The sequence below is a fragment of the Ornithodoros turicata genome, chromosome 4, assembly GCF_037126465.1.
Source record: "Ornithodoros turicata isolate Travis chromosome 4, ASM3712646v1, whole genome shotgun sequence".
NCBI classification, from domain to species: domain Eukaryota; kingdom Metazoa; phylum Arthropoda; class Arachnida; order Ixodida; family Argasidae; genus Ornithodoros; species Ornithodoros turicata.
The window spans coordinates 83,514,556-83,537,802 of record NC_088204.1 but is presented as its reverse complement, the minus strand read 5'-3'; the positions used below and the strand labels follow the sequence as shown (position 1 = coordinate 83,537,802).

The 23,247-nt window shown below is 43.5% G+C and overlaps 3 protein-coding genes across 5 annotated transcripts; 1 reads left to right on the top strand and 2 right to left on the bottom strand.

Annotated features, from left to right (window-relative positions):
- The first annotated feature begins 956 nt into the window (after nt 1–956).
- LOC135392211 (tether containing UBX domain for GLUT4-like) lies at nt 957–20,933 on the top strand. 2 transcript variants are annotated; one of them, XM_064622926.1, is made up of 15 exons: nt 957–1,065; nt 4,023–4,078; nt 9,304–9,516; nt 12,064–12,127; nt 12,182–12,255; nt 12,375–12,603; nt 12,661–12,738; nt 12,794–12,851; nt 12,908–12,983; nt 13,033–13,181; nt 13,237–13,299; nt 13,355–13,404; nt 13,463–13,587; nt 20,628–20,734; nt 20,816–20,933. In XM_064622926.1, exons 1-15 carry the CDS (start codon nt 979–981, stop codon nt 20,830–20,832), a joined length of 1,446 nt encoding a protein of 481 aa, XP_064478996.1. In that variant the 5' UTR covers nt 957–978; the 3' UTR covers nt 20,833–20,933. The 2 variants fall into 2 exon arrangements, with proteins under 2 accessions (XP_064478996.1, XP_064478995.1); XM_064622925.1 differs by having other exon boundaries at nt 13,457–13,587.
- Nucleotides 1,396–3,950, bottom strand: LOC135392210 (lysosomal cholesterol signaling protein-like). Its single transcript, XM_064622924.1, has one exon. It carries the CDS (start codon nt 3,831–3,833, stop codon nt 1,506–1,508), a length of 2,328 nt encoding a protein of 775 aa, XP_064478994.1. The 5' UTR covers nt 3,834–3,950; the 3' UTR covers nt 1,396–1,505.
- On the bottom strand, nt 20,921–22,741 carry LOC135392212 (dynactin subunit 5-like). 2 transcript variants are annotated; one of them, XM_064622928.1, is made up of 6 exons: nt 22,496–22,741; nt 22,374–22,442; nt 22,208–22,314; nt 22,050–22,161; nt 21,126–21,228; nt 20,921–21,064 (listed from the first exon to the last, which is right to left on the bottom strand). In XM_064622928.1, exons 1-6 carry the CDS (start codon nt 22,541–22,543, stop codon nt 20,967–20,969), a joined length of 537 nt encoding a protein of 178 aa, XP_064478998.1. In that variant the 5' UTR covers nt 22,544–22,741; the 3' UTR covers nt 20,921–20,966. The 2 variants fall into 2 exon arrangements, with proteins under 2 accessions (XP_064478998.1, XP_064478997.1); XM_064622927.1 differs by having other exon boundaries at nt 22,208–22,326; nt 22,496–22,738.
- Nucleotides 22,742–23,247: the final 506 nt, after the last annotated feature.

The window sequence follows — 23,247 nt, the reverse complement described above, 5'->3', positions numbered from 1 at the left end:
TAAGCGGATTCCGCTCGGATTCAGGCTTTTTGGGCGGTGCAACGACGACTCTGACGTCGAAAATAAGCTCCTCCCATGAGGCGGCAAAAGATCAAAGAATGGCCAGCGCCAACACAGCCAGCGCCTCCTTTGGTATGTCCCAGCGCGCTGGTATGTCCCATGCGTAGCTTGGATGTCACAAAGCTGATGGCAACCGTCCTTTTCAACTTTTGTATCTCTTTCTTTTATCAGGTTACTTTTCTTTGTTTATTCTTACTTTTAGTTCTTTTTTTTTTTAATGTCACAGCAACGAGGCCGGTTAATCTTTCTTTTTGTTCCTCGATGTATAAAGTTTCCTATCAGTCAAACACGATCACCTCCAAATTTCAACCTCGCAATGTCAAAACAAGATTTATTATGCACAGCAATAGCAACAACCTGTTTCGTCCCCTCATCATGATATATATGTACATACATATGCACACAATGAAAACAAAGACACACACCAGACAATATTCATCTAGCCACCATAGCCTACAGCCGAAAAAAGTCTCCTGGGATAACGTAATGGCGATTTTGACTCAAACGACTCGAACGACCGCTAGAGGGTGGCTACGCTAGTCACGCGCGAAGAGCCGGAGGTCTTCGTCTTCTTCGGTGTTGCAGATGGTGCATTCCGCGCTGTCCTCGTGGAACAGTCCTTTCATTCGTCGTCTCGTTAATAGGGATCCAGTCTGGGCTTGAGTCCACCAAATCCACTCAGTTCAGGTTCAGTCTCGCCTAACCTTTTTTGTATCAAGGCAGGTGATAAAACACCACAGGCGAAGATTTAGAAAATAGAAAAGAGAGGTATAAAGGATATAAAGAGAAAGAAAGAGAACACACACACACAACACTCAGTTTAGGTTAGTTTGACGCGTTGACGTTGACGCCAGGCCCAGGCTAGGTGGCGCTATCATTCGATAGTACGACGGAAAGCCACTAGGGCATCCATCCAATATGGCGGCTTCCGTGTCGCTTGTTGTGTTGTACCCGAATGGTCGTCAACAAACCATTAAAGCGGCCAAAAACACCAGCATTTGGCAAGTAAGGAGTCTTCTTTTAACGTCCACTGACGTTTACCTTTGTTTTTATTTAGTAAGAATGTGTTATAGCCCCCAAAAGTTTCGTACCAGTTATTTGATGTCTTAAGATCTCGAGTGGGACGGAATGGAATTTATGCACCTTGTAAGAGCAGGGTATTGAGCAGGAATTCCAGCAGAAGGTGCATCACAAACTATAGTCTAATTGATTGTAGTCTCAGCTGATTCGTATTAAAGGCACTTTTCTGGTCAGACGTTTTATTGAACATCTTGTTAAAACTCGCATAACTTGGAGCAAGGTGCTATCACTTGACAGATATCAGAGGTCAAGCCGTGTCAAACAATTGTTTTTATTAAGACTAGCCATTTCTTTGATCATCAAGCAGTTGAACAGTGCGGTTGCCCAAACACAACTAATTCGATTTTAGCAATCAATGTACGGTTTCAGGCTTCCCGTAGCAAACACGTTTGAAAGATATAAATGTAACGGCCATCAACAAAATGTTGTCTGCTCGCTATGTGCCTGATAACCTTGCCCTCTAGAAGCTGTTCCCCGTAACGTTCTCCCTGTATCCTGTCCTGGCACAGTCCAACATTTAGTAGCCAGTCCACAAGATCCGATCCACGGAATGACATGCCGTTGATTCCCGTGCTCGGTGACGCAATTTCTGCAACACATTGTCGGTAGTGGTAACGGAGGAACTGGTTGCAAGTCTGCTTTGTCAGTGCAGAGTGCGTTGGGTCCCTGCGGGTGATTGCTCTCAACGCAGCAATCAAGAGGCCCAAGATGTACTTTGTGTCTAGTCCAAACACCATAAAGGCTAAAATGCCCTGCCCGTAATTGAGCAGGATGTCCATGAATTCCAGCTCCATTAAAATTCCAGTCGGAGCATCTGTCAGGGGTCTCCAGAGTGACACTGCCAATCCAACCACCATAGATGCACACAAAAGAATAAGCAAGACAAGATGACGAAATATTTGGTGTGGATCTTCTTGGTCTATGCCCTGGGAGTTTAGCTGATGGTTATAGTCTTCAACTGCAGTCAGGCATTCTGACGTTTGGTCTTTGCTGCAATGAAACTGAGGTCCACAGACTTGCGACGTAGATGGAACTGCGGATGATTGTTCATAAGCTAGCAGGTCCTCCACGTCAGGCACAACACACTGTTGCTCATCACTGGAGGAGTGGTTGCACGTTTGGCAGTTCCCAGTGCATTCATCACTGCTCGCCAGTGGAACATATCCGTGCGTCTGTATATGGAAGCGTCGTTGTACGATCATTCCAATGACGGTGATGACTAGGGCAACAGCGAGCACAGCAGCCGCAACATTGGCCTGTACATCGCCGTAATGAAAGTTTGGGTCCACCGTGCCTGCTGGTGTCACACTGAGGGTGAGAACAGCCGTGATGGAGGCTGATAGAAAGAATCCCCCAAGAATAATGAGCCAACGGATGCGTAGCACAAAGCAGAGGCTTCGCCAGTGTAGGATGGACAACAAGATGGACAGCACAGCTGTCCAGATGCGTGACGCAAACGTTCCACTCAGGGCCACGACAGACTGTAAGACAGAGGTTGTTCCTTGAGGAACAGTCATCCAGAGTATCCCACCTACTGCGAGAATGAGCTGAGACAAGACGAGACAAAAGGTTGTCCCGTGGGTGACCCGGGAAATCTTGCGTCTCAGTACAAAGAGAACCCAAAGGCTACAAACGGCGCTGACGACACCAGTGTAGACTACAGTTGTCCGCATCGTGGACGATAAGTCCTCCAATTTCGACAGTTGTGCCACTGTTGCGGAGATGAAGATAAAAGGCGCAGATAAGAGAGTTCCAGCCACCATGCTGGTGGACACGGCAGCCGTTGGTAGGCCATACTGAGATGCAAAGATAAAAACGCTGGGAGCAGTTGGAAGCATCCCATAGAGAAAACCCAAGCTGGCCAAATCTTGCGTCTCATTTTGGGTGCTTCCGACATTGAGAACGTGGACAAAGTGGCGCAGGAGGAGAGGACAAGCGAGAATCTTGGCTGAAATGATGAGGACAGGCGTGAGAGCAGCATATTTTTCCATTGATCCCAGCTGTCCCACCATATTGAGCCCAAGCAGGAAAAGTGCACAAGCTGAAAATGCCTCACTTAACGTATCTATCACCTTGAGACAAATGCTGGGTATTGGGCCACCATTGGTCGATACATTCCAGATAATTGCTATTATTGGCATAAAAACTACCGGGTTTTTGACGATTGCAACCAGACTGGAAATAAGTTTGCGCAATAGGGGAGGTGAAGTGTTCCCTCTAGTTCCATATTCTATTAAAGCAAACCCAATGGGGTTCAGGAGGACTAGTTGGACAGGAGCCACTAAATAGAGGTAGTGTGAGAAGCTGGGATGAGTTTTTGAATAGACGTCAGAGATGATTGGATAACCAAGGGCGAAGTCGTTGCTTTGAGATGATGCTATCGCATACAATCCGGCATTAGCGTAAGACCGTCGAGACAACAGTAGCGTTAAGATAACAGCTGCCGTAAAAACAACGGTCTTTGCAAGGATGATGCACGCCAGGAATTTCCAGTTAACGTCGCCGAGCTTTAACGTCGCTAACGACTTGAAGGCGACTGCTGGTAGGGCAAAATACGTTACGAATACTTTCAGACCGTTTGCTTCCGTAGATGCGATAAATTTGAGGCGGCCGGAGAGATACCCGAGGAGTATTATGGCGAAGCATTGGATTAAAACTGGCAGCAGGTCGCTGTAGACTTGTACTGACGACATTCCTTGTTATTCCAGTTGTTGTTTTCGAGTTACCGGTAGAAACAGAGCGACGATGACGAGAGCCATGACATGTAGCGATATCCTCACGTACGCAACAACGGCCGGATGGATGGTGGCGGCCGCCTGGCACCGCCACTGGTGTTCTGTCGTCTGCCTCGTCGTGGTAAACAAATATTATTTTCCTTGCAGGTTCTGGAAGATGCCTGTAAGAAACAACAGTTGAATCCTGCAGACTATGAATTATAGTGAGTTGTCTGCAATGATTTCTTTGGCGACAGAAGACGATTAAATGACAGTTTCTCCGATTGGATTCACTTTCGCTTTGCGAAGCTGATTAGCCGACTTGAGTAAATCTCAGAGAGCTTAGTGTCGCTTTGAAGTGTGGGAACTTGCTTGTCAGAAAGGACAAACTGTCTCCAAACTTTTTTGATTTCTCCTATTTCGGCCACGAGGTCAACGAAAACGAAACGCTATAAGGTCTGTTCTCCCCAAGGAGGATATACAGTGTGAATTTTGCAAAGGTTACACATATTTTTTTCACATGGTATCACTTTGCAGAAAAAAGTATGAAGCAAAGGAAATTCCCACCTCATGTGTTTCCTATGACCTATACCGTCTCTTTTTCCTGTCACCCCACCTTTGTTCCTGAGCCAAAGTTTCCGCATTCTCCAAGTCAAAAGTGTGCCCCATTGTCCAGTAGTGATGAACAAGCTCAATTTTGATCACTGGAGTAAAAACGTATCGAGCGGACGCTCTTCATCAGAACAAAAAGGGGGAACAGGAAGCTAGTGCCGGAACTAGTGCAGCATTGTAACACTGGTCGACAGTTGATTAGAAGCCTAGAACCAGTCTTTCGTTCAGGCCGTTGGATGGGTAGTGTTCAGATAATGTATCGGGCCGACCCTCTTCCCGGTTTCACGGTGTTGCCAGGTCACTTAGGCGAAAATTCAGGAGGTCGGCATCAGAAAATTCAGTACAATTCAGTAGATGTACTAAAAACAAGGGCGAAACGCTCCACGGCGACCTAACTATAGTGGGACGTATGATAAATAAACACCAACTATCACGACATATAGGCGATAGAATAACTAAATTTTACTTTTTATAGGGTGTACACAGCAAGGACGTCCTTGCATGTACCGTAATTTCACGCGTATTAGCCGCGGCTTATGCGCGATTTTTTTTTTCATGGGCACTCTGCGGCTTATCTGCTGACTATTTTTTCCTGGTATTTTCCCCATACGCCGGTTTTAACAAAAGGACCGACAGCGTCTCTGGAACAGCACTGCCCTGCCGATGCACGAACAGAGGGTAACAGGGACGGGTCCACATTCGAGTAGATTGATCTTCCTGGTGCATTCCCCAAAGCAGCTTTAACGAAAGTGGTCTTCTGGAAGGCCACTGACCCCATCAATCCATGAAAAACGCCCAACAAGGGCAACATCCGATCTTGGTAGAACTCTAGAGCTGACCCCGGAGTATGGACCACAGGGTTTATAGCCTTCTCTATGGTCTCCTTTGTCGCACGAAACAGTCGTATCGTTTGCCCGCGGCTTATCTGCCAAAAAATTTTCAAAGCTTTCCTAAAAACGCGGCCTGCGGCTTATCTGCGGTGCGGCTTATACGTGTGAAATTACGGTACTCTGGCTTATATATGTATACATTCAGTTTCTACTAAGTCACCAGTGAAGTTGCAGCAGTTCTTGTCTCCTATCAGTCTGCTCTATCAGCTCTGTGTGCTGCAGTCCAGTGATAGTTTCTGTCGAAAGCTGTTTCGTTTTCATGAGGTTCACCTCAGAAAATATCCCATATATCCACGCACGCGCTCGAATGCGGAAAGCAGAGGAGGTTTACAACGAAAGACGAAACTTCCTAACGACCGAAGCTCGTCGGAACATGTCATGTTTGCTATATGTTACCGGGTGTCCTGTTGAATATGCATACTTGTGCAATGTCTTTGCTATAAATTGTTTTACTTGGGCAGCCGCTCGCCTTTTTAAAGGTGACTGCTTGCAGATGCCAGATAACGCGTAGACCCCTCACTATGTCAAAACGACATGATTTTCTCGGTCATACGCGGGCTACAATGCAACCAGACAGTGTGAGCAAACATCAGTTGGAGTTCGCTATGTAAAATCACGCTGCTAGCAAGAAATTCGGTAGATTTGAGCGCGTTTTGTTCTTGTTTTCAGTATTTCAGTAGACCGACTCGAAGTCCAGTAGATCTACTGAAATTTCAGTAGACCTGGCAACACGCAACACTGTCGCGCGTTTGCGGAATGGAAACTGGAGAGGAGAACAATAACGCGAATGTTATCAATAGTGAGTTTTAGTATACCGTTGATAAGGTTATCGTGTCTATCGGAACCAATCGCAGTCGTGTATGACTCAGAATCTTACCCACTGATTGGCTCCGGTTGATACGGTTCAACGCAAGCCACATTATCAACGGTCTGCTAAAACCATGGCTAAAACTCTCTAATAGTGTGGCCGAGACTAGAGAAATGTTTAGAAACCAAGGTTGTCTGGTGGTTGCTGATACCTCAGAAATTTGTAAATGTACGAGTCGACGATGTTCCCGGAACCTTTCATGAAGCTTTTGTTCTGTTTCACCTATATAGAGAATGTTGGGACAGAACGAGCAGAAGATGCATGTGTAACGACAGCCCATTGCCCAGTCAAGGGAAAGTTCCATTTTATGCATTGACAGTTTTCAGGCGGCTATGGAGTAGGATAGACCTCAGGTTGGGCTGAAAGGTGTCCAGAAGTGAAGAGGTCATCTGCACCAGATTTGATTAAGGGAATGATGGAATCGCGGGGCATACACCAGTCCCAGTTTTTACTCCTGTGTTTTGCGTACCTTGCAGTCATTTTTATTCTTCTGACAATTTTGATAATTGTTTGACAGCGGGGCACACTTTTAACCAGGGTGTCGAACCGAACCGCAAACCGTACCCGAACCGTTAATTTTGCCGGAACCGTACCCGAACCGAAATTTTCATGACACTGTTGAACCCGAACCGGAGCAGAACCGTAAAAAATAATAGCGGTAACCGGTTCGCAACAAAACGGTTCGGACATAAAAGAAGTCAGCATAAGAGTTCCTCTCAATACCAGAACGAAGACACATTGGTATCATCATCACACGTCCACATCATGAATTTCGGAAATTATCACCTAGCAGACAAACGAGGACATATAGTAAGTATACTCCTTTTTAACACGCTCAAGCGCAGTTGTCCTTGTGAGCGCCGTGTCTAGCGCCCCACGCACGCGCGTCTACTCTTCAGAGACGAGGCACCAAGCGGACGAATGAAACAGGAATGGAGTAGGCCAGTTATGTAGCTCTATAGGACGAATATGTGATTAAGTAAGCTCCCAACATTTCCCTTTACACGTGAGCAGTAAAAATTACACAAGTTAGAAACATGAGAAGTGGAGAAGCAGCATACGCAGAACAAGGCCTGTTTGATTGGTCGTGGTTTGAAAAGTAAATGCAGTTCTGCTTATTGGTAGTGCAGTTGTGTCGCCTTTGTCTTGCCTTTGTGTTGTGGATTAACTAGTACACTGCTGTGAGCTCGGACAGAGTAAGGCTTGCAGGCTTATTTTCGACATGCTTCCGTACGGTTTCAGATCGATTCACGCTACGAATGCAGTCTGCCGGCAAGTACCGTCGTCTATCGCAAGTAACGCTGTCCATCTTATTAGGCTTCCTTTAAGTGTATCTTGCTGGCACTGCGCGTGTGAAAAAAGAGATTTTAGGAACAGAAAGTAGCAGGTCTACGGCGCTTCATCCATTTCTCCTTTCTCTCGCTAAAGGGAGTACCTGACTGCTAAAAACGTCAATGCAGACAACAGCCGTACGCTATTAGCCACGCATTTCCTGATAAAAGCAGTTTTATGGAACATGGAGCGTTGAACCGGTTCGGGAACCGGTTCGAGGTTGAGAACCGGTTTGAGAACCGGTTCGATTTTTGGCATGGCCGAACCGGAACAAAATCAAAGCAACGCGAACCCGTACCCGAACCGAACCCGTATTGTTTGCGGTTCGACACCCTGCTTTTAACTTGAAGAATGCAGAAACTTTGGCTCAGGAACGAAGGTAGCTTCTGGAGTCGTGGAATATTCGACGTGACCCACTTGCGTGTAGTGTGAACTGTGGCCCAGACATGCATATAGCGACCTCCTCAAATCGTGTGTGATCGCACTGATGATGTCTCCTGGATGGCAGATGAAGCGTCTGTTGAAGTAAATGTCAAGTCGATGTAATTTCATTTCTATTTCATTCCGTTCTTTTATGCCAGTATGTGGCATGAGATGTTCCCATTTTGGTGTGCCACTACACAGACAAACAAGGCTGGACACACATTTACTCAACACCGCTGCTCCTACAATTCGAGCATCACTTCTCGTAACCCAAACACACAGTAAACAAATCAGTCCCTACAGGTGCATACTCTATTTCTTTCACCCAGCGTAGCATTCCAAACCATTGTCTGAACATAAACACAGACAAACACAAGGTGCAAACAACAAGAACGAGCCTCTGTGCCGCTAAATTTCTCGTTTTCTGCGACCAAAAAAGCTGTCATTGATGACATCTCTGACTCGACCAGACTCGAGGAACAGTCCATTGATTCCTCGCAGCAACGTCCGCTAACCCACATCAACTTTGGCCAATGAGTGCTCTCCAGATATACCTGGGCAGCAAAACTGGTGACAACAGGTGGGCAAAAAAAGTTCCACGTGTTTGCGCTTTTCATTCCTTTTGGTTTATCATATCCGTCCACAGTGAGCCGAGATACCTAGAAGAACGTGCCAAAGAAAAAAATGCTGTCTATCTACAATCAGGAGAGCAGTCATACAACCTTGAGAAATATTTCGTTGGCATTTATCTATGTTGTTTTAATCCTGGGAATAATCTAATAAATGTATCACAACAACTGTAGCTTTAGCAAATCAAAAGTCACTGAGGAATGAAACAAAGAAAAATGGCAATCTTTTTCACAAAGGTTATTTGTTGCAGTATAACAAAGTATCCCTGAGACATCCCAGAAAAATTGCAAACGTCCTGCGTTGTGTCCACAAGAGGACGTTACATAATAATTACTGGTATCTCGTACATCCTTGGGAGATCCCAGGGACATGGAGTGGAGGATGTGTAAGATATAAGAATCAGTTGTCCAGAAAACAAGTTTAGCATTTGGGATTCCAATAATTGTGCGTAGATGAGTAATGTACGTAATAAATTTGGAGTTATGTAAAAGAGTTTTTTTTTACTTGCGGAAGCGTGAGATACAGGGGGAATAAGTAAAAGCACTAGCCATTTCCATCTTTCGTGCAAAGTATTTACGTAGCACTCTCGAAGCAAAATTCAATACCTTATTGGTTTTAGAGCTCCACTCGGCAGATTATAGGTGATACCTCGTAAAAAGACAATATTTGACAGGAAGGGACACACTTTTTTTAGTCACCACAACAACAAGTTGAACCCAACCCTGTTGGTGTCACTCACAAACCTCCCCAACAATGCCCAACTGGAACTGCGTGAGGGTCAATGCCAAGGGTTGGACCAAGGGACTACAACCATCTGCTTGCAACTGGAGTCAGGAGAACGGCTGACGGAGGAATTTGTGCCATCGATTACACTCTGGGATATCCTCTCTTACTGGGAAAAGAAAGTGTAAGTGCTTCCAACATAGGAGTAGAAGGACTGTAAAGAGTAAATAATAAGGTCTCTATCGAGTTTCGTATGCTGGTGGTGTATTTAATTGGAGAAACTTTAATATTCAGGGAACACCGTTTATGTCTGCTCAAACCTGAATATTGAAAGAAGCACGAGTGCATTCTCTATGATTATTATCATTTTAGAGATTTGCGAGGACCCATTTGAAATGGTTATGTAAGCTCAACGTACGTTTGAAAAATTATGGCATGGTGAGTCCATACGAGACAAGTTAACCTACACGCGGGCATAGGCCCTCAACTAGGGATTACTTTTTTTAAAATATCAAGTATGCACTTAATCGCGATCTTGGGCTAAAACAGAAATGAGAGAAGAATGTGTTATGTGCCATTCCGTCATGTGATGAGAAAAAGTCCCACTTTTAAGAAAAATCCCACCCTGCAAGCTATGCTGAGGATTTCGCGCCCTTCTCTCCTGCTGCAATTTCCCGTACTGTTAAAATCTTAGCATTTCTTATCTTTTCATTACTGCTGGTGTGAAACAAGCCCCGCCTCGATACTGTTGTTTGTACACTGATCATGTTGTGAAAAGATGTCAATTGGCCTTCACAAAGCAAATTCCAAGTACCAAAAGTGCACATTAACTGACTGGCAGTGCATTCCAGTCGCAACTCTAGTGGTTTCAAGTTTCTAGTGGTGTTGGCATGGCAGATGTCTATCTTGTTGAATACAAACAAGATTAGCCAGACAGATAACACCAACCAATGTCTGTCTGTCTAACCAGAACCACCTGTGTCAAATATGTGGTTATGCATAATCTGATACAAGAGAGTTAGTGAGACTTTGCTTCTCAGTGCAGTGCTTGGTGTAACGTCACAGTATTCAAGATTTGTATGCAGTTAATTTGACATTCAAAAAAGATGAGTGCAAGAAATGTATTAACGACATTTGGAAGCTTTAGAACAAATGTTGTCCATATGTTTATTCAAACATAGGTCAGACCAAATAGTAAGGCATAAATATTTAAAATCAGAGACAAAGCTAAGGGGTACATGGTCCAAAGAATAGTTATATACACAAAAGGGGAACATTTTCAGTTTCACTTTGAGCACCTTTGACTGATACGTGCCGGTTCAAAGCACAGTGTATACTGCTGCGTGGGATCACAAATTTCATGTTAACCGAGCAGCCCTCCGGAGGAAACAGCAACTGTACTAGAACGAACGAGAACTGTTTTATATCAATCGGAGAAAGCATGCATTGTCTGTCAAGTGGTTGATGCAACCCATGCATCGATAACATTATTCCATGCTAAGGATGCAAGAACATTCTTGCAAACAATATGTTGTACAACCTTTGATGTTACTCGGGTGAACCACTTTTCTCAACTGGCATAACTTTGGAGAGTCTTACGTTATACGTTAGAAGGAAGTGAATTCGACCAGTACTAACTACACCAGGAATCTAGTCAGAGGTCATCCTATAAAGACCCATTGAAAATACTGCCATAATGGTATTATCGGTTAGCATCTCTGGACTTTAAAAAATGACAACATTTAGCAGGGTTGGTGCACATAAAGTTGGCCAAAGTTGGCTCTACTCCTTCTTTGTGCCCTTCTGATATCATGTCCTGTCGCTCAGTAGAATGTCCAGGCTCGTCAAGATACAATTGGAATTGATCGTATAAGTTGTTCCAGTGTTATCTGCTCTGTCAAAGTCACATTGTGTGCTGTCATTGTGAGAAGCCAAATTTTGAAGGGAGGTTAAAATCACCCGGTATCACGAAGGTGGCTACATATGGAAACATATTTCTTTTTGGATTATTTGATAGCCAGGGAGGGATCAAGTTGTTGCTCATATCGCACATTATGGTCGAAGCAGGCCTCCAAGGCATTGACATTTAGCAAGATGAGATTGTCAACTTGTCAGTTCCTATCATCCCATTTGGAAGACCATCACTGTGGTGTGTTTTCCGTTCGCCTCAAGCACTTTCCCACAACATTTTCCAAAACCTCCGTCTTATCTGAGAAATTCCACTCGTCTAGCCTATCCATTTTCTGCCTGTTTGATGTATGTGCCATGTTGAACCTCTCTGAGAAAATTTCATTTACAATTTTGATCGGACATAGATTCATTGTGGGATTCTTTGACTCCAAATATAGCCAAATTGCTCCTTCTACTTGGATTTTCTAATCATCACCATTATTCAAAAGCTGTTCAACTGTCTTTTCGAGAGCGGATAGAGGCAGAGAAAAAATTGGCACCTTTCTAGGTGAAAAAAGTGCTAATTTATTTCCACTACGGAAACACTTGTCCATTCCTACTATGTATCATTCCCCTGAGCAAATTTGGAAGAAACCACAGTTTGTCATTTCAATATGTCTGCTGACAGATGTACACTTTCTGCTGCAATAAACTCTCATAAGTGTGCTGCAAAGTAAAACCAATAATTATGAAATAATGGATTTGCATTCAAGTAGGAAGTACGGAGTAATGCTGCTCAATGGGAAAATAAGGTTGTAAAGGAAAGCCAATGTATTCTTAGGGGCCTTGCCAGACTGCGAGGACCTGTGGCAGGAGACCCTGTGTGTGTGTACATGCGTCTTGAGGTTAGTGTCTTTTATTTTGTCTTTGCGACCTCTGAACCTCTGCTTTCTTTAAAGATTGTAGGCAAGAAAAACCTCCAGGATACAACACTGAGGAAACTTGGCCTTATTGGGGGAAAGGCAGTAGTCAGGTGGTTATTTTTTATATGCACCGTTTTGGCACATTGGGGTAAAAACCGGTACTAGTGTACCCAAGAGTAAATATAAAAATTGTTGCAAACTGCTTCCCATAAAAGAAAAATGCCTGCAGGCTTCTATTTCGGCCAAGTCAAATGATGGGAGAACAGGCGCATGTCAGTCGGACTTACACAGTGCCATTCAAAGACCATGATGCTGTGCACAATGTGGTGCCTACTGGACCATCAACGAAAGACATTTCTCCAGGGACATCAACTGCTGTCCCTTCCATCCAAAGATCCAAAGATCCTCTCGTAGTGGAACCATCAAACAAAACCATTTGTCAAGGGACATCAGTTGAGGTATGCAAGAATGTGCCAAAAACAGATGACCCGGTAGTGATTAAAAAAACGCTGCAGGAGGTCATTAAAAAGGAAGATGTATCAACAAGTGACCGAGAGAACCAGTTAATAATTCACGAAGAAGACATCAAATATGTAAGTGACTCTAAGTCTGACTGTAAGTGAAGAGTTATTGAAATGGTTGTGGCAGATTGGAGAGAGAAAGGGCATCCTTTTTGACCTGGAACATTCCCTGCCTTATACCATGGGTAAGACTTTTGTTATTACTTGTACGACAAAAGTAACTGAGTTTCTTCTACAACAGAAGAGCCAGGGGAAGAATTTTTCCAGTTGACCATAGAAGATGCCAAGTACCTGGCTGCAGACTATCGCAGGCAGAGGTTGGTGTCCTTCCTTCCCTGCTTAAGAGTACATTGGAGATGAATGCAGGATGTTGCTGGAGGAACGACCACTGGAGACAGATCATCTGCGCCATATACGGGAGGTACAAAAAGCAAGAACATACAGCAGTGCCTTGCTTCGAATCTACTTCCCAAATAGACTGGTCCTGCAGGGAACTTTCCTGCCCCAAGAAAGAGGCACGTTCTAAGCCCTGGTGTGTGTCAAGTGTTATCTATGTTGTCCCATTTCCAGTGGCTGACGTCATGGATTTTGTGCGTGGTTTTCTCCAGCATCCTAACCAGGACTTTTACCTCTGTAAGGGCCCACCATTTTTATTGACCCATATTTTGAGTTGTTACCATCATTTCAGACACGTCACCACCTAAGACAGTCTTGGAACCAGGCTGTACCATAGTAAATGTAAGGCTTTTGCGTGGGGAATTGTGTAGCAGCTCACTTTTGACCTTGGAAGGCTCAGCTGGTACCGGCAGCAGTTGTCCATTTTGGCAGCAATCATCCACTGCCTGAGGAACTGCTCAGAAAGGAGGTCATGTCCAGGATTTCCACACCTGGTGGAGCATCTGTGGCTGCCGTCAGACTCTGGTTGGTTTCATTTCTATGCTTAATACTTACATGCTTAAAGGGGCAGCTCCAGTTATTATGCTCTATCAAAGAACACGATATCCAATTATGAAATTCATTTACTTCTAGCGAGCGCCTTTACCACGAAACAATGCCATTCTCTCCTTCCTACTAGGAGAGCACCTATGTCACACGTCCCGCACGTGTAGCAAAGCTGCATTCCAGTCACTGGAGATTTCAAACTCCTAGCCAATGACGGGCCTCGTTGACACAAACAGCAGCGTGCGGTTGTGAGAACACCACTGTGATCTCGCGGAGCAATACAGCGCTGAAAAGATAGTACGCGCGTGAAATGGAATATTGTGGGCTTTTGGTACCTTTTGATCTGGCTACCTTGGGTTTGACAAGTGTAAATATGGTTAGAATTGACCTCACTACCCGATATTAAAACAAGGTCAGTGTACAGGCGCCCCGCATTCTGAATGATGCGCGACGTCAAAATGATGCGTGGCTATTGTCGCCAGGGCATCGCAGGGCAGGGCATGAGAGTTGGTTTCGAGCCATTATTTACTTTTTTGCAACAAAAATTTTTGCTAAACGTTACACTAGGAAACGAATCACACTGCATTAGAAAAAAGTGCACCTTGCATACCTGTTTATTGCCCCTTTAATATATGGGTGATTCCCCCCCCCATCTCCGGACACCATCACCGATTTCCCTCGAAAAATTATATATTGTACTGCAACACACAGGGGCAACAAATATTTTGGCTCTATGTGTTGTGGTCCACCCGAAAAAAAAAAGAAGAAAAATTCACTCGGCGACGGAGCTTTCTGACGGAACGACTTTGACATTTTATTCCTCGCTATCGGACAGTCCCAAACTATAGATTTTTTTTGCACAATATGTCAGGTACAAAGACTTCTAGTGTGTGTAAACAGCACCGTTCAATTCTATTTTGATCTTTAATTAAAGATCGCCAAAGTTCATATTTTGCTCATATTTGTCCTTGCGCTGTACTCCTGCTATATACACCATCGAGATATATGAGGTACCGCTGTGTAGGTCGAAGTGTGCTCTTTAAATTGATGGCAAATTTACGTGTCTGTACCTTGGCCACTTTCGTCAAGGCGATGTAGAGTACAGCTATGTTTTCAAAAATGGGGTTTTTTGGACTCTCGTTTCTCAAAAACCCCACCTCCCATTTCCTTGATTTTTTGTAGTTATATAGCCTAGGCTATGACCTACACGTGTTCGCAAAACGGAAGGTCCCATCTCAGCACAACTCGGGATAGCCCGTTACAAACGTGGAGTGCAGAGCACATGATGTACATCGCGACCGGGAGAATCACGCCAGATAGTTAACAGGATTATTTGCGTCTGCTACTGCCGACGTCTCCGGCTTTGAATGACAGAGCTCAGGATGCAGACCGACCGCAAATCTCATCCTAGAAATATATTTTGAGTCTTTCTGACTCGTTTTTTCCACAGTCGGATCTCAATGCCGTTCCCCATGAAGTTCAGCGATGATCTGAGTCGGTGGCTTGTGTTTTCGATATGAACTCCAAGTACAGTATGGATCGCGAGTAACTGTGCTGACTGTGCGGTGCTATGGTATCCATCTTAAGCCAAAATATCAATGGAACGACGCTTTTGTTATTAGAAACAAGTTCCCTAGAAACATATACCCAGGTCTCAATGAAGGAAGAATGGAAGACAGCGCGAACCGCTGTTGGAGTCCAGTCTTTCCACATGTGGACGAAAAACGTGAAAGGAGATGGACGCGTCACTGTCAAGATGTCCAGAGTTTCCGAGGAACAATGAGAGAACCTTCTGAAAAGAAACATTAATGGCGGCATCCAGCCAGGTTATACCTTACAAGCTTCATGATCTGTATTATCGTTTTTCTGAAAAAAATTGTATATAAATAAACCATTTCTTGACGACTTGATGCTTAAAAAGTGTACAGTTCTGTTTTATTGCGCGCGATTATTACATTTTGATGGTATCACGGTTCAAGGCATCATTCTGCCCGGCATTCCCAACTTGTTTCTGATAAGAAAAGCATAGTTCTTTCGATTTTTTTGGCTTGAGGTGGCTACCATAGCACCGTACAGTCAGCACAGTACACGCAATGCATACTGTACTTGGAATTCATGTCGGAAACACAAGACACCGGCTCAGAACGTCGCTGAACTTCACGTGAACGGCATTGAGATTCGAATGTGGGAAAAACGAGTCAGAAAGACTCAAAATATATTTCTAGGATGAGATTTGCGGTCGGTCTGCATCCTGAGCTCTGCCATTCAAAGCCGGAGACGTCAGCAGTAGCAGACGCCACTAATCCTGTTAACTCTCTGGCGTAGTTCTCCCGGTCGCGGTGTACATCGTGTGCTCTGCACTCCACGTTCTATCCCACGGGCTATCCCGAGTTGTGCTGAGAGGGAACCTTCCTTTTTGCGAAGACGTGTAGGTCATAGCATGGGCTATATAACTACAAAATATGAAGGAAATCGGAGGTGGGGTTTTTGAGAAACGACAGTCAAAAAAAAACATTTTTGAAAACGTAGCTGTACTCTACACCGCGTTGACGAAAGTGGGCAAGGTACAGACACGTAAATTTGACATCAATTTAAAGAGCATGCTTCGACCTACACTGCGGTACCTCATATATCTTGATGGCGTATATAGCAGGAGTTCAGCGTAAGGACAAATATGAGCAAAATGTGAATTTTGTTGCAACTTTGGCGATTTTTAATTAAAGTAAAAATAGAATTGACCGGTGCTGTTTACACACGCTGAAAGTCATTGTACCTGACATATTGTGCAAAAAAAATCTATAGTTTGGGACCGTCTGATGGCGAGGAATAAAATGTCAAAGTCGTTCCGTCAGAAAGCTCCATCACCGAGTCAATTTCTTTGGCATTTTTGGGTGGACCACAACACATAGAGCCAAAAAATTTGTTGCTCCTGTGTGTATGCCTGTTGCGGTACAACATATATTTTTTCGAGGGAAATCGGTGATGGTGTCCGGACCACCCTGCCCGAGTTGAGATGGAATCACCCATATATATTAATATGCTTAATACTTTTTGTTTCCAGGCTACTTTCAGTATCATTTATAAAGCACTATGTTGTTTCTGTTCTCAACTTGTGCGTCTCAACTACGAGGGTATTACTGTCATGGAGGAACATGCATTCCACTGTGAGAGTGAGGGAGCTTTAATCATATGTGCCTTCTGCCACCGATGAATGAACTGGTCATTGGTTGAGGGTCCACTTGCCATCATCCTGTGGACCCTTGATACGTGGAACGAGGTTTCACAGTCTTTGTGAGCTTCCCATGCGCTTTGCCTTGATGGCTTCATAGTCTTGGTCTTTTGGGGTGGCAGTGAGCTTACATGCTGTCACTGTTTGCTTTGTGCCGTATATCATAGTGGTGAACCCAACACTCATCTCTAGTGACCAGACGATGAGAGCTTCCTTTAGGAGCGCATAGCACTATTCCCAATTTTTGACCGTCTATAGCGCCTTATGCTGACCCACATGCTTTGGCTGGTTGACTGAGACGAGGGACAAGGTTGTTACAGCCCTGGGATATCATTTCCGTTTCAGTTTCTGCTAATGGAAACTAAAATATTTGTTTCCCACGAAAGTCAGGCAGTTAACGTTTCTGGTAACAAACCCTGCAAAATACATGCATTAGGTTTTGAATGTATTGAAAAGCTGTCTAACGGACACACTCAGACTCCCTCGTGAATTGTTCCGGCAGAAAAGAGGCTTTGATGCGCATGCTTCTCAAATGGCACCAAGGACATGAAAAGATGGTGACCACACAGCTTCTCACACAACTTTTTTGGGAGTAGCTTTTTAAACTGAAACCTCGAGCCATATCGGGGAAAAAAGTCGCACAATTTCACTTATACTGAAGGAAATGTAACAATTCCACAAGTGGCATAAACCGCACTGAAGGATAGTTAAACTGCACTACAATGGTTATTGGAAATAGCATATTTTGAAAAGAAATCAAATTGAAATTGTCTCACATTTTCATCGTCGTCGTAGCAATGATAGTTTGCAAGAATAGGATCCCTCGTTGACCTTTATTGTGAGAAGCCATTGACAAGAATTGAACCTTGTTTAGTTCTTCCTGCTGTTCCACTAAAGTTCTACTAGGTCTGTCTGGCCATCATCAAGAATGGGTTGCTAGTCCCTGGCTGGCACATCACCTGGAGAAGCATGCCAATAGTATTGTAATGGGCTGGAATACAGATTGAGCCCACTGATAACCTATTCAAAGGATTAGTGTTCCATGTGATATGGGACGTTTCAGATTTGGTTTCTTTTAAAGAATTTCCCATTACAATTGCAGTGCACTTCGACTTGCACTTTCTTCAGTGTGCATCGGCAAATGTCGTTCTCGGGATTTGTACGTTTCTTTCAGTATAAGTCACATTCTATGACATTTCTTCCAGATATGACCCTCCTGGCGTGACTTGAATTTGAATGGTACAAAAAAAAGCTAATCCCATAATCAACGCCCCACAAAAAAAGAAAAATAAGTCAAGTTTGGTAAGAGTTGTCTCGGTATAGGTTGTCCAGGTATGAGTATCATGAGTTGTCCTGGTATGAGCTGGGGTTGGAGAACAACAGGTACACTAAACTAAATTCAAACTCTTGCATTAAAAACATGCAGGGCAGAGCTGACCTACTTTCAGTACCGAGGTAGTCATCCAAATCCCCATTCACATGGCCAAGGTTGTGGTCGATTACCATGGATCTTGTTAAGTTTTTTTTTACTCCTTGACACATTAGGTAAACATCTGGGGTTGACCTACAAGTGAGGAGCATTTGAATGCTTCTCTTGAGAAAACGGCTGTAGGTATTTTATGTCTGTAAACGTCAGAGCCGTCGTAAAAGACTGCTCTTTCATTCGGTATAAAGAAACTCGGATGAGTCTTTCATACTGTACTATATACCTAGAAACAAACCGCTGTATGTAAGTTTTTTTTTTTTCTGACTCACTGTCTCCACATAGTGGTATAAAATTTGGCAGGCAGCTGGTCACCTGGTGAACGCACGAAAAAAAAGAAAAACTCATTTCTCAGGACATAAAACAAAAGTGAAGGAAAAATTATGAAATGCGCAGAAATTGATCAATTAATTGCTGTATTGCGAGCTGAAAAAATCTCCATACGAGCATTCTGTCAACGTTAAAATGATGGTGTATGTGTCCACTTGAACATATAAGAAAATTGGGAGGGTACATTTTCTTGTCTTTTAGCAACAATTTTAAAAAATCTGCTAGCATTTCAGTCATCACTTTTCTGTTCCACATGCCAATTTTCAGCAGCTATAGCATGACAATGCTTAACTATCAATATTACATCTCGTACATGGAGTTTGAGGTGTCCCATATCATTTAATCGTGCAGTATCCAGAAGAGAACTGCATCTGTCATCCACATCACAGGACATGGCTTCCCTGGACTTCTACAAGGTCAATTTCAGTACGTGGTGGCAACAAATAGACGCAGAAAGATTGAGCAACCAGTGACCAGGCCAGGGTTACCAGAATACAAAAGGGAATGTTCCAGCAATGGGCATCTGGTGATGGAACTTGCTCAGGATCAAGTTATTGTACAGCTTGACTTTCTGGAAAACTACACTTTTCTTGCACAGATTTCTCCGCAATCTTTCTGCTGGAGCACCTGGCAGTAGTATGTCTTAGAGACGAAACAAATTATGTATTGCAACACGTTATATCTGAGTCGCTCAGATGATGTTCCTCCAATGACTTCTCCCTACATCATGAAGCTGCATTATTTTTCCAAATGCTTCACAATACAAAAAATAACGAGACCCTCATAAACCTTTTTTTTTACAAAGAATTTGGGGACATACAATTTGTTTAGTACCTCGCACGAAAAGGACGCAAATTTGAACTGGCGGGACGTTTTCCTGTGGGCTCAAGCGTACCTAGAAAACATACTGGCAATGTGAGTGCCTCGTACTGATGTATCACAGGAGCAGAACGCGTAGAAAGAGGCAAACGTCATTGCTATGAGAAAAGTGAAGTCACTTTACAATTGTTCCTAACTGCACGTTATCACTCCTCCGATCGATCATGTCATGAACGATCATGTCACTCAGTGATATACTTTGTTCGTTTTAGTGGGACGTCATATACCAGCTCTCCTGTAGCAACTGTGTTACTTTAAAAAAATCAGTACTCTCCCGATTTTTGATATGTTCAAGTGGCCACATTCACCATCATTTTAGCGTTGACAGAATGCTCATATCGCGTTGGTCACATGGATATTTTCAGCTAGCAATACAGCTAATTGATCAAATTTTGCATATTTCACAAACTTGCTTTTCAGTTTTCTTCTATGTGCTGAGAAATAATTGTTTCACGCGTTCACCAAGTGACCACGTCTACCAAATTTTATGTCCCTACGTGCAGGTGGTGACCCAGAAAAAAGCAAACATAGATCGAAAACGTGGATTCCTAGGTCTGCGGTGCCATACGAAAGAGGCATCAGCATGATAGTGTCTTTATACCGAACAAAAGAGCATTCCATTACAACCAATGTGAAGCTTAGATGTTTAGCGCCTCCTAACGTGAAAGTGTCTCCAAATTGGGTTGGGTTGTCTCCAAACACTCGGTTGGTTGATCGTGGTGGTTGGGCCTCATGTGCAGTAAAAGAAGAAATGATGCAAACTGAGCATGACAATGGAGGAGGATGTTCTGTATCCTACCCATCAACCAAGGATGTGAGTCAGCTAATCTTACAAAGAACTGGCCTTCAAGTAGATCAACGGTGGCTGTCCTCAGTAGCGCACAAGGTTGCTATGACAAACCAGACATGGCAAAGGCATCAGTTATGAGAAGCTTCAAAAGGAATAATTTGAGTTAGAACCACAGCTGCTCCCATGGCAATGCTCGTGTGTATTTATATGTTAGGACTGAGGAAAGTAATGCCTCTCGCAACAATTAGTTGTGGTATATATAATAAACTTGTGCTAATTGAACCAAGCGTATTTATTACTTGTTTCAGGTCCAAGAGGAGCGTTCTAGATGCGGACCCACAAGAAGTGGTACAAGCCCCTCCCAAGATTTTGCCCAAAGTTTCTCCTGGGAAAACACCTAAATGGTTCTCTATGGGTAAGACACATACTGAGGATGTTTCTTTGCTTTCAAGCTATGTGTTGGATCATAAATAAAATGATATTTTTCTTTTTCCAGGTAAAAAGACAAAATGAATTTGAAATGACACAATGCCAAAAATTGTGTAATTAAACAAACTTCATTTGCTACGTGTGTGTATTGCCTTCTAGAAGTAAAAATAAATAGACAGGACGGAGCTTTGTTCACAAAAGTATTCAATACATCGGTGCTACCCAGAACCTTTTGGTTTGAAATGCTGGTAATATTCTTTAGTAAAATCAACCATTATGTCTTGCGTGCATTCCGGGAGCTCTCCGCTAAATAATCCTGGGGAAAGAAAATGGAGACATTTTAACGGGTGCGCAAATACACCGATGAGAATGCTTACCTGGAGAGCCAGAATATACTGCAAATGCGGGGACAACAGTCTCTGGGGCTAACACTGTGTTGTCCATAATCATACAACAGTCTTTCAACACTGATCTGCGTCCCTACACAGGACAGATGTAAAATTTTGGGATACTTTGTTTCTTAGGAATACGCATCATGCACACTAAAAAGTCGTTACATCGCTGGTAATTCTTTCAAGAACCTTGTGGACTTTTTAGGGTAATGTCTCTCGGCTTAAAACTGGTTCTGTGTACGTTGCTACAAGACAAGAAATATTATTTTACTTGTAGACGTAGTAATTACAAATTATCGAAGCAAAATAACTGCCTCAACTCTTTTATATTGCACACAATATCTAGTGATGACATGCTTGGAAGGAAGGGACACTTTCTAGGCACTATAGTTATGTTCAACTTAAGAAGGAAAAGAAATCCCTGCGTGTACCAGATAATGTACTCACTCCAAATTGACTGACACTCCCCTACAGATGGCGCATTTCTCCAACAACTTTTCCTTCTTACGTTCAACATGACTAGTATAGCTGTCAATAACGTCTAACACAAAGTGCATGGTGAACATGTGGAAACAACGTCGGGACAACATGCAAGCTTATATAAACGCTCATCGTCCTTACAAAAAATGTACAATAGATAGCAAAATTTGAAGGCCGGTCTGGATCTGCCCCTGCTAGGGGTGCTACACAGGATCTCTATCATGATTGGATAATGGATATTGGAATTTTGAACGTGCAGAAGCAGATATACAGTCGTAGCAGATGAGAGCAACAGTTCCCATGAAAAGGATTAGTTACAGATGTCACAAAGTATCACAGCAATCTACAGGATTCCCCTCACGTCCTAAAAGACCTTAACAACAGGCAGGGGTTTCCAGATTGCCCCATACGATATAAAGATGGGCTTACCACAAGGCAGTTTTTGCCGATGTACACATAGGAGCCAACGCAAGCTGCGTTTATGACGCTGCCTTCGTCGATAAAGACGTGATCTCCAATTTGGAGCGGGAAAAACGCCACCCTGTAAAAATCTTTTTACATCCTGTTTGAAGAGGCGGAGAACTTACCCTTTGCTGAACTTCTTGAATGGAGGTCTTATGACAGATTTTTCGCTGATTACGCAGTGGCGGCCTATCCTCACGTTTGCCAAGTCGCCTCTGATGATGGACTCGGACTGGATAATGGTCTGAAGCAACCCTTATTGGATTTGCTCATCGTTAAAAGCTGCCTTACCTTTCCATTGAGGACAATATTTTGGCTGCCACAAAGCACAGAGTTTCTGCTCACTTTGTTTCCTGAAGCCTAACGTTCATATGTTTTAACTTGTGTTTATAATTAACGCAGATGCGACTTACAGTTTCGATGTAATCTTGTTTACTATACCAGACATCGACAACTTCCATGACGGAATCGACAAGGGATGGATGGAGGAATACGCTACGTCCGTGGATGGATGGATGGATCCTGGTGCCCCCCCTCTATGTATCGAGGGTCCAGCACGTGTGTAGTTTGTGCGGACGGGCTTTAAAAAAAAAAGAAAAAAACAGAAAAAGAAAAGTATCAGAAAGTTACGTCTCCGTCATCACTTCACAATTCGTGTCGTCCGTAAAACGCATGGTTATCCGACATGTACACGGATATCCTTAGCATGTCCTCAGTTAGCAAGATTTACCCTTACAACATTCGCAACGCCAGGAAATGTAATGCAATTAGATTTCAAAGAATGCTTCAATAAAAAACCCAAATTTACCTCCTGTCAACCGTCGTGAACTACGTTTTCGAGCGCACGATTCGCTTGGCGGTGTTGGGAGGAGGTATATGTTTATTAATGAAAAAAAGAAAGAAAGGAGGCGGTGTTGGGTAGTAGTAGACGCTTGGGCATAGCCACCTCTATACGTATAGAGGAGGCTATGGCTTGGGGAATGTGTTATGTTTGTTTCTCTATATTTATTTGTATTTTCTAGAAATTTATTTGAAGGTGAGGTTGCGTGTTGTTCTCAACGCAATGTGTAAACACTCTTCCAAGTCACTCGTCTCACGAAAAAATAAAGAAAAGCATAAAATGGCGTCAATACATGCGTGCGCAGCAGGTATTTCTTGCCACATA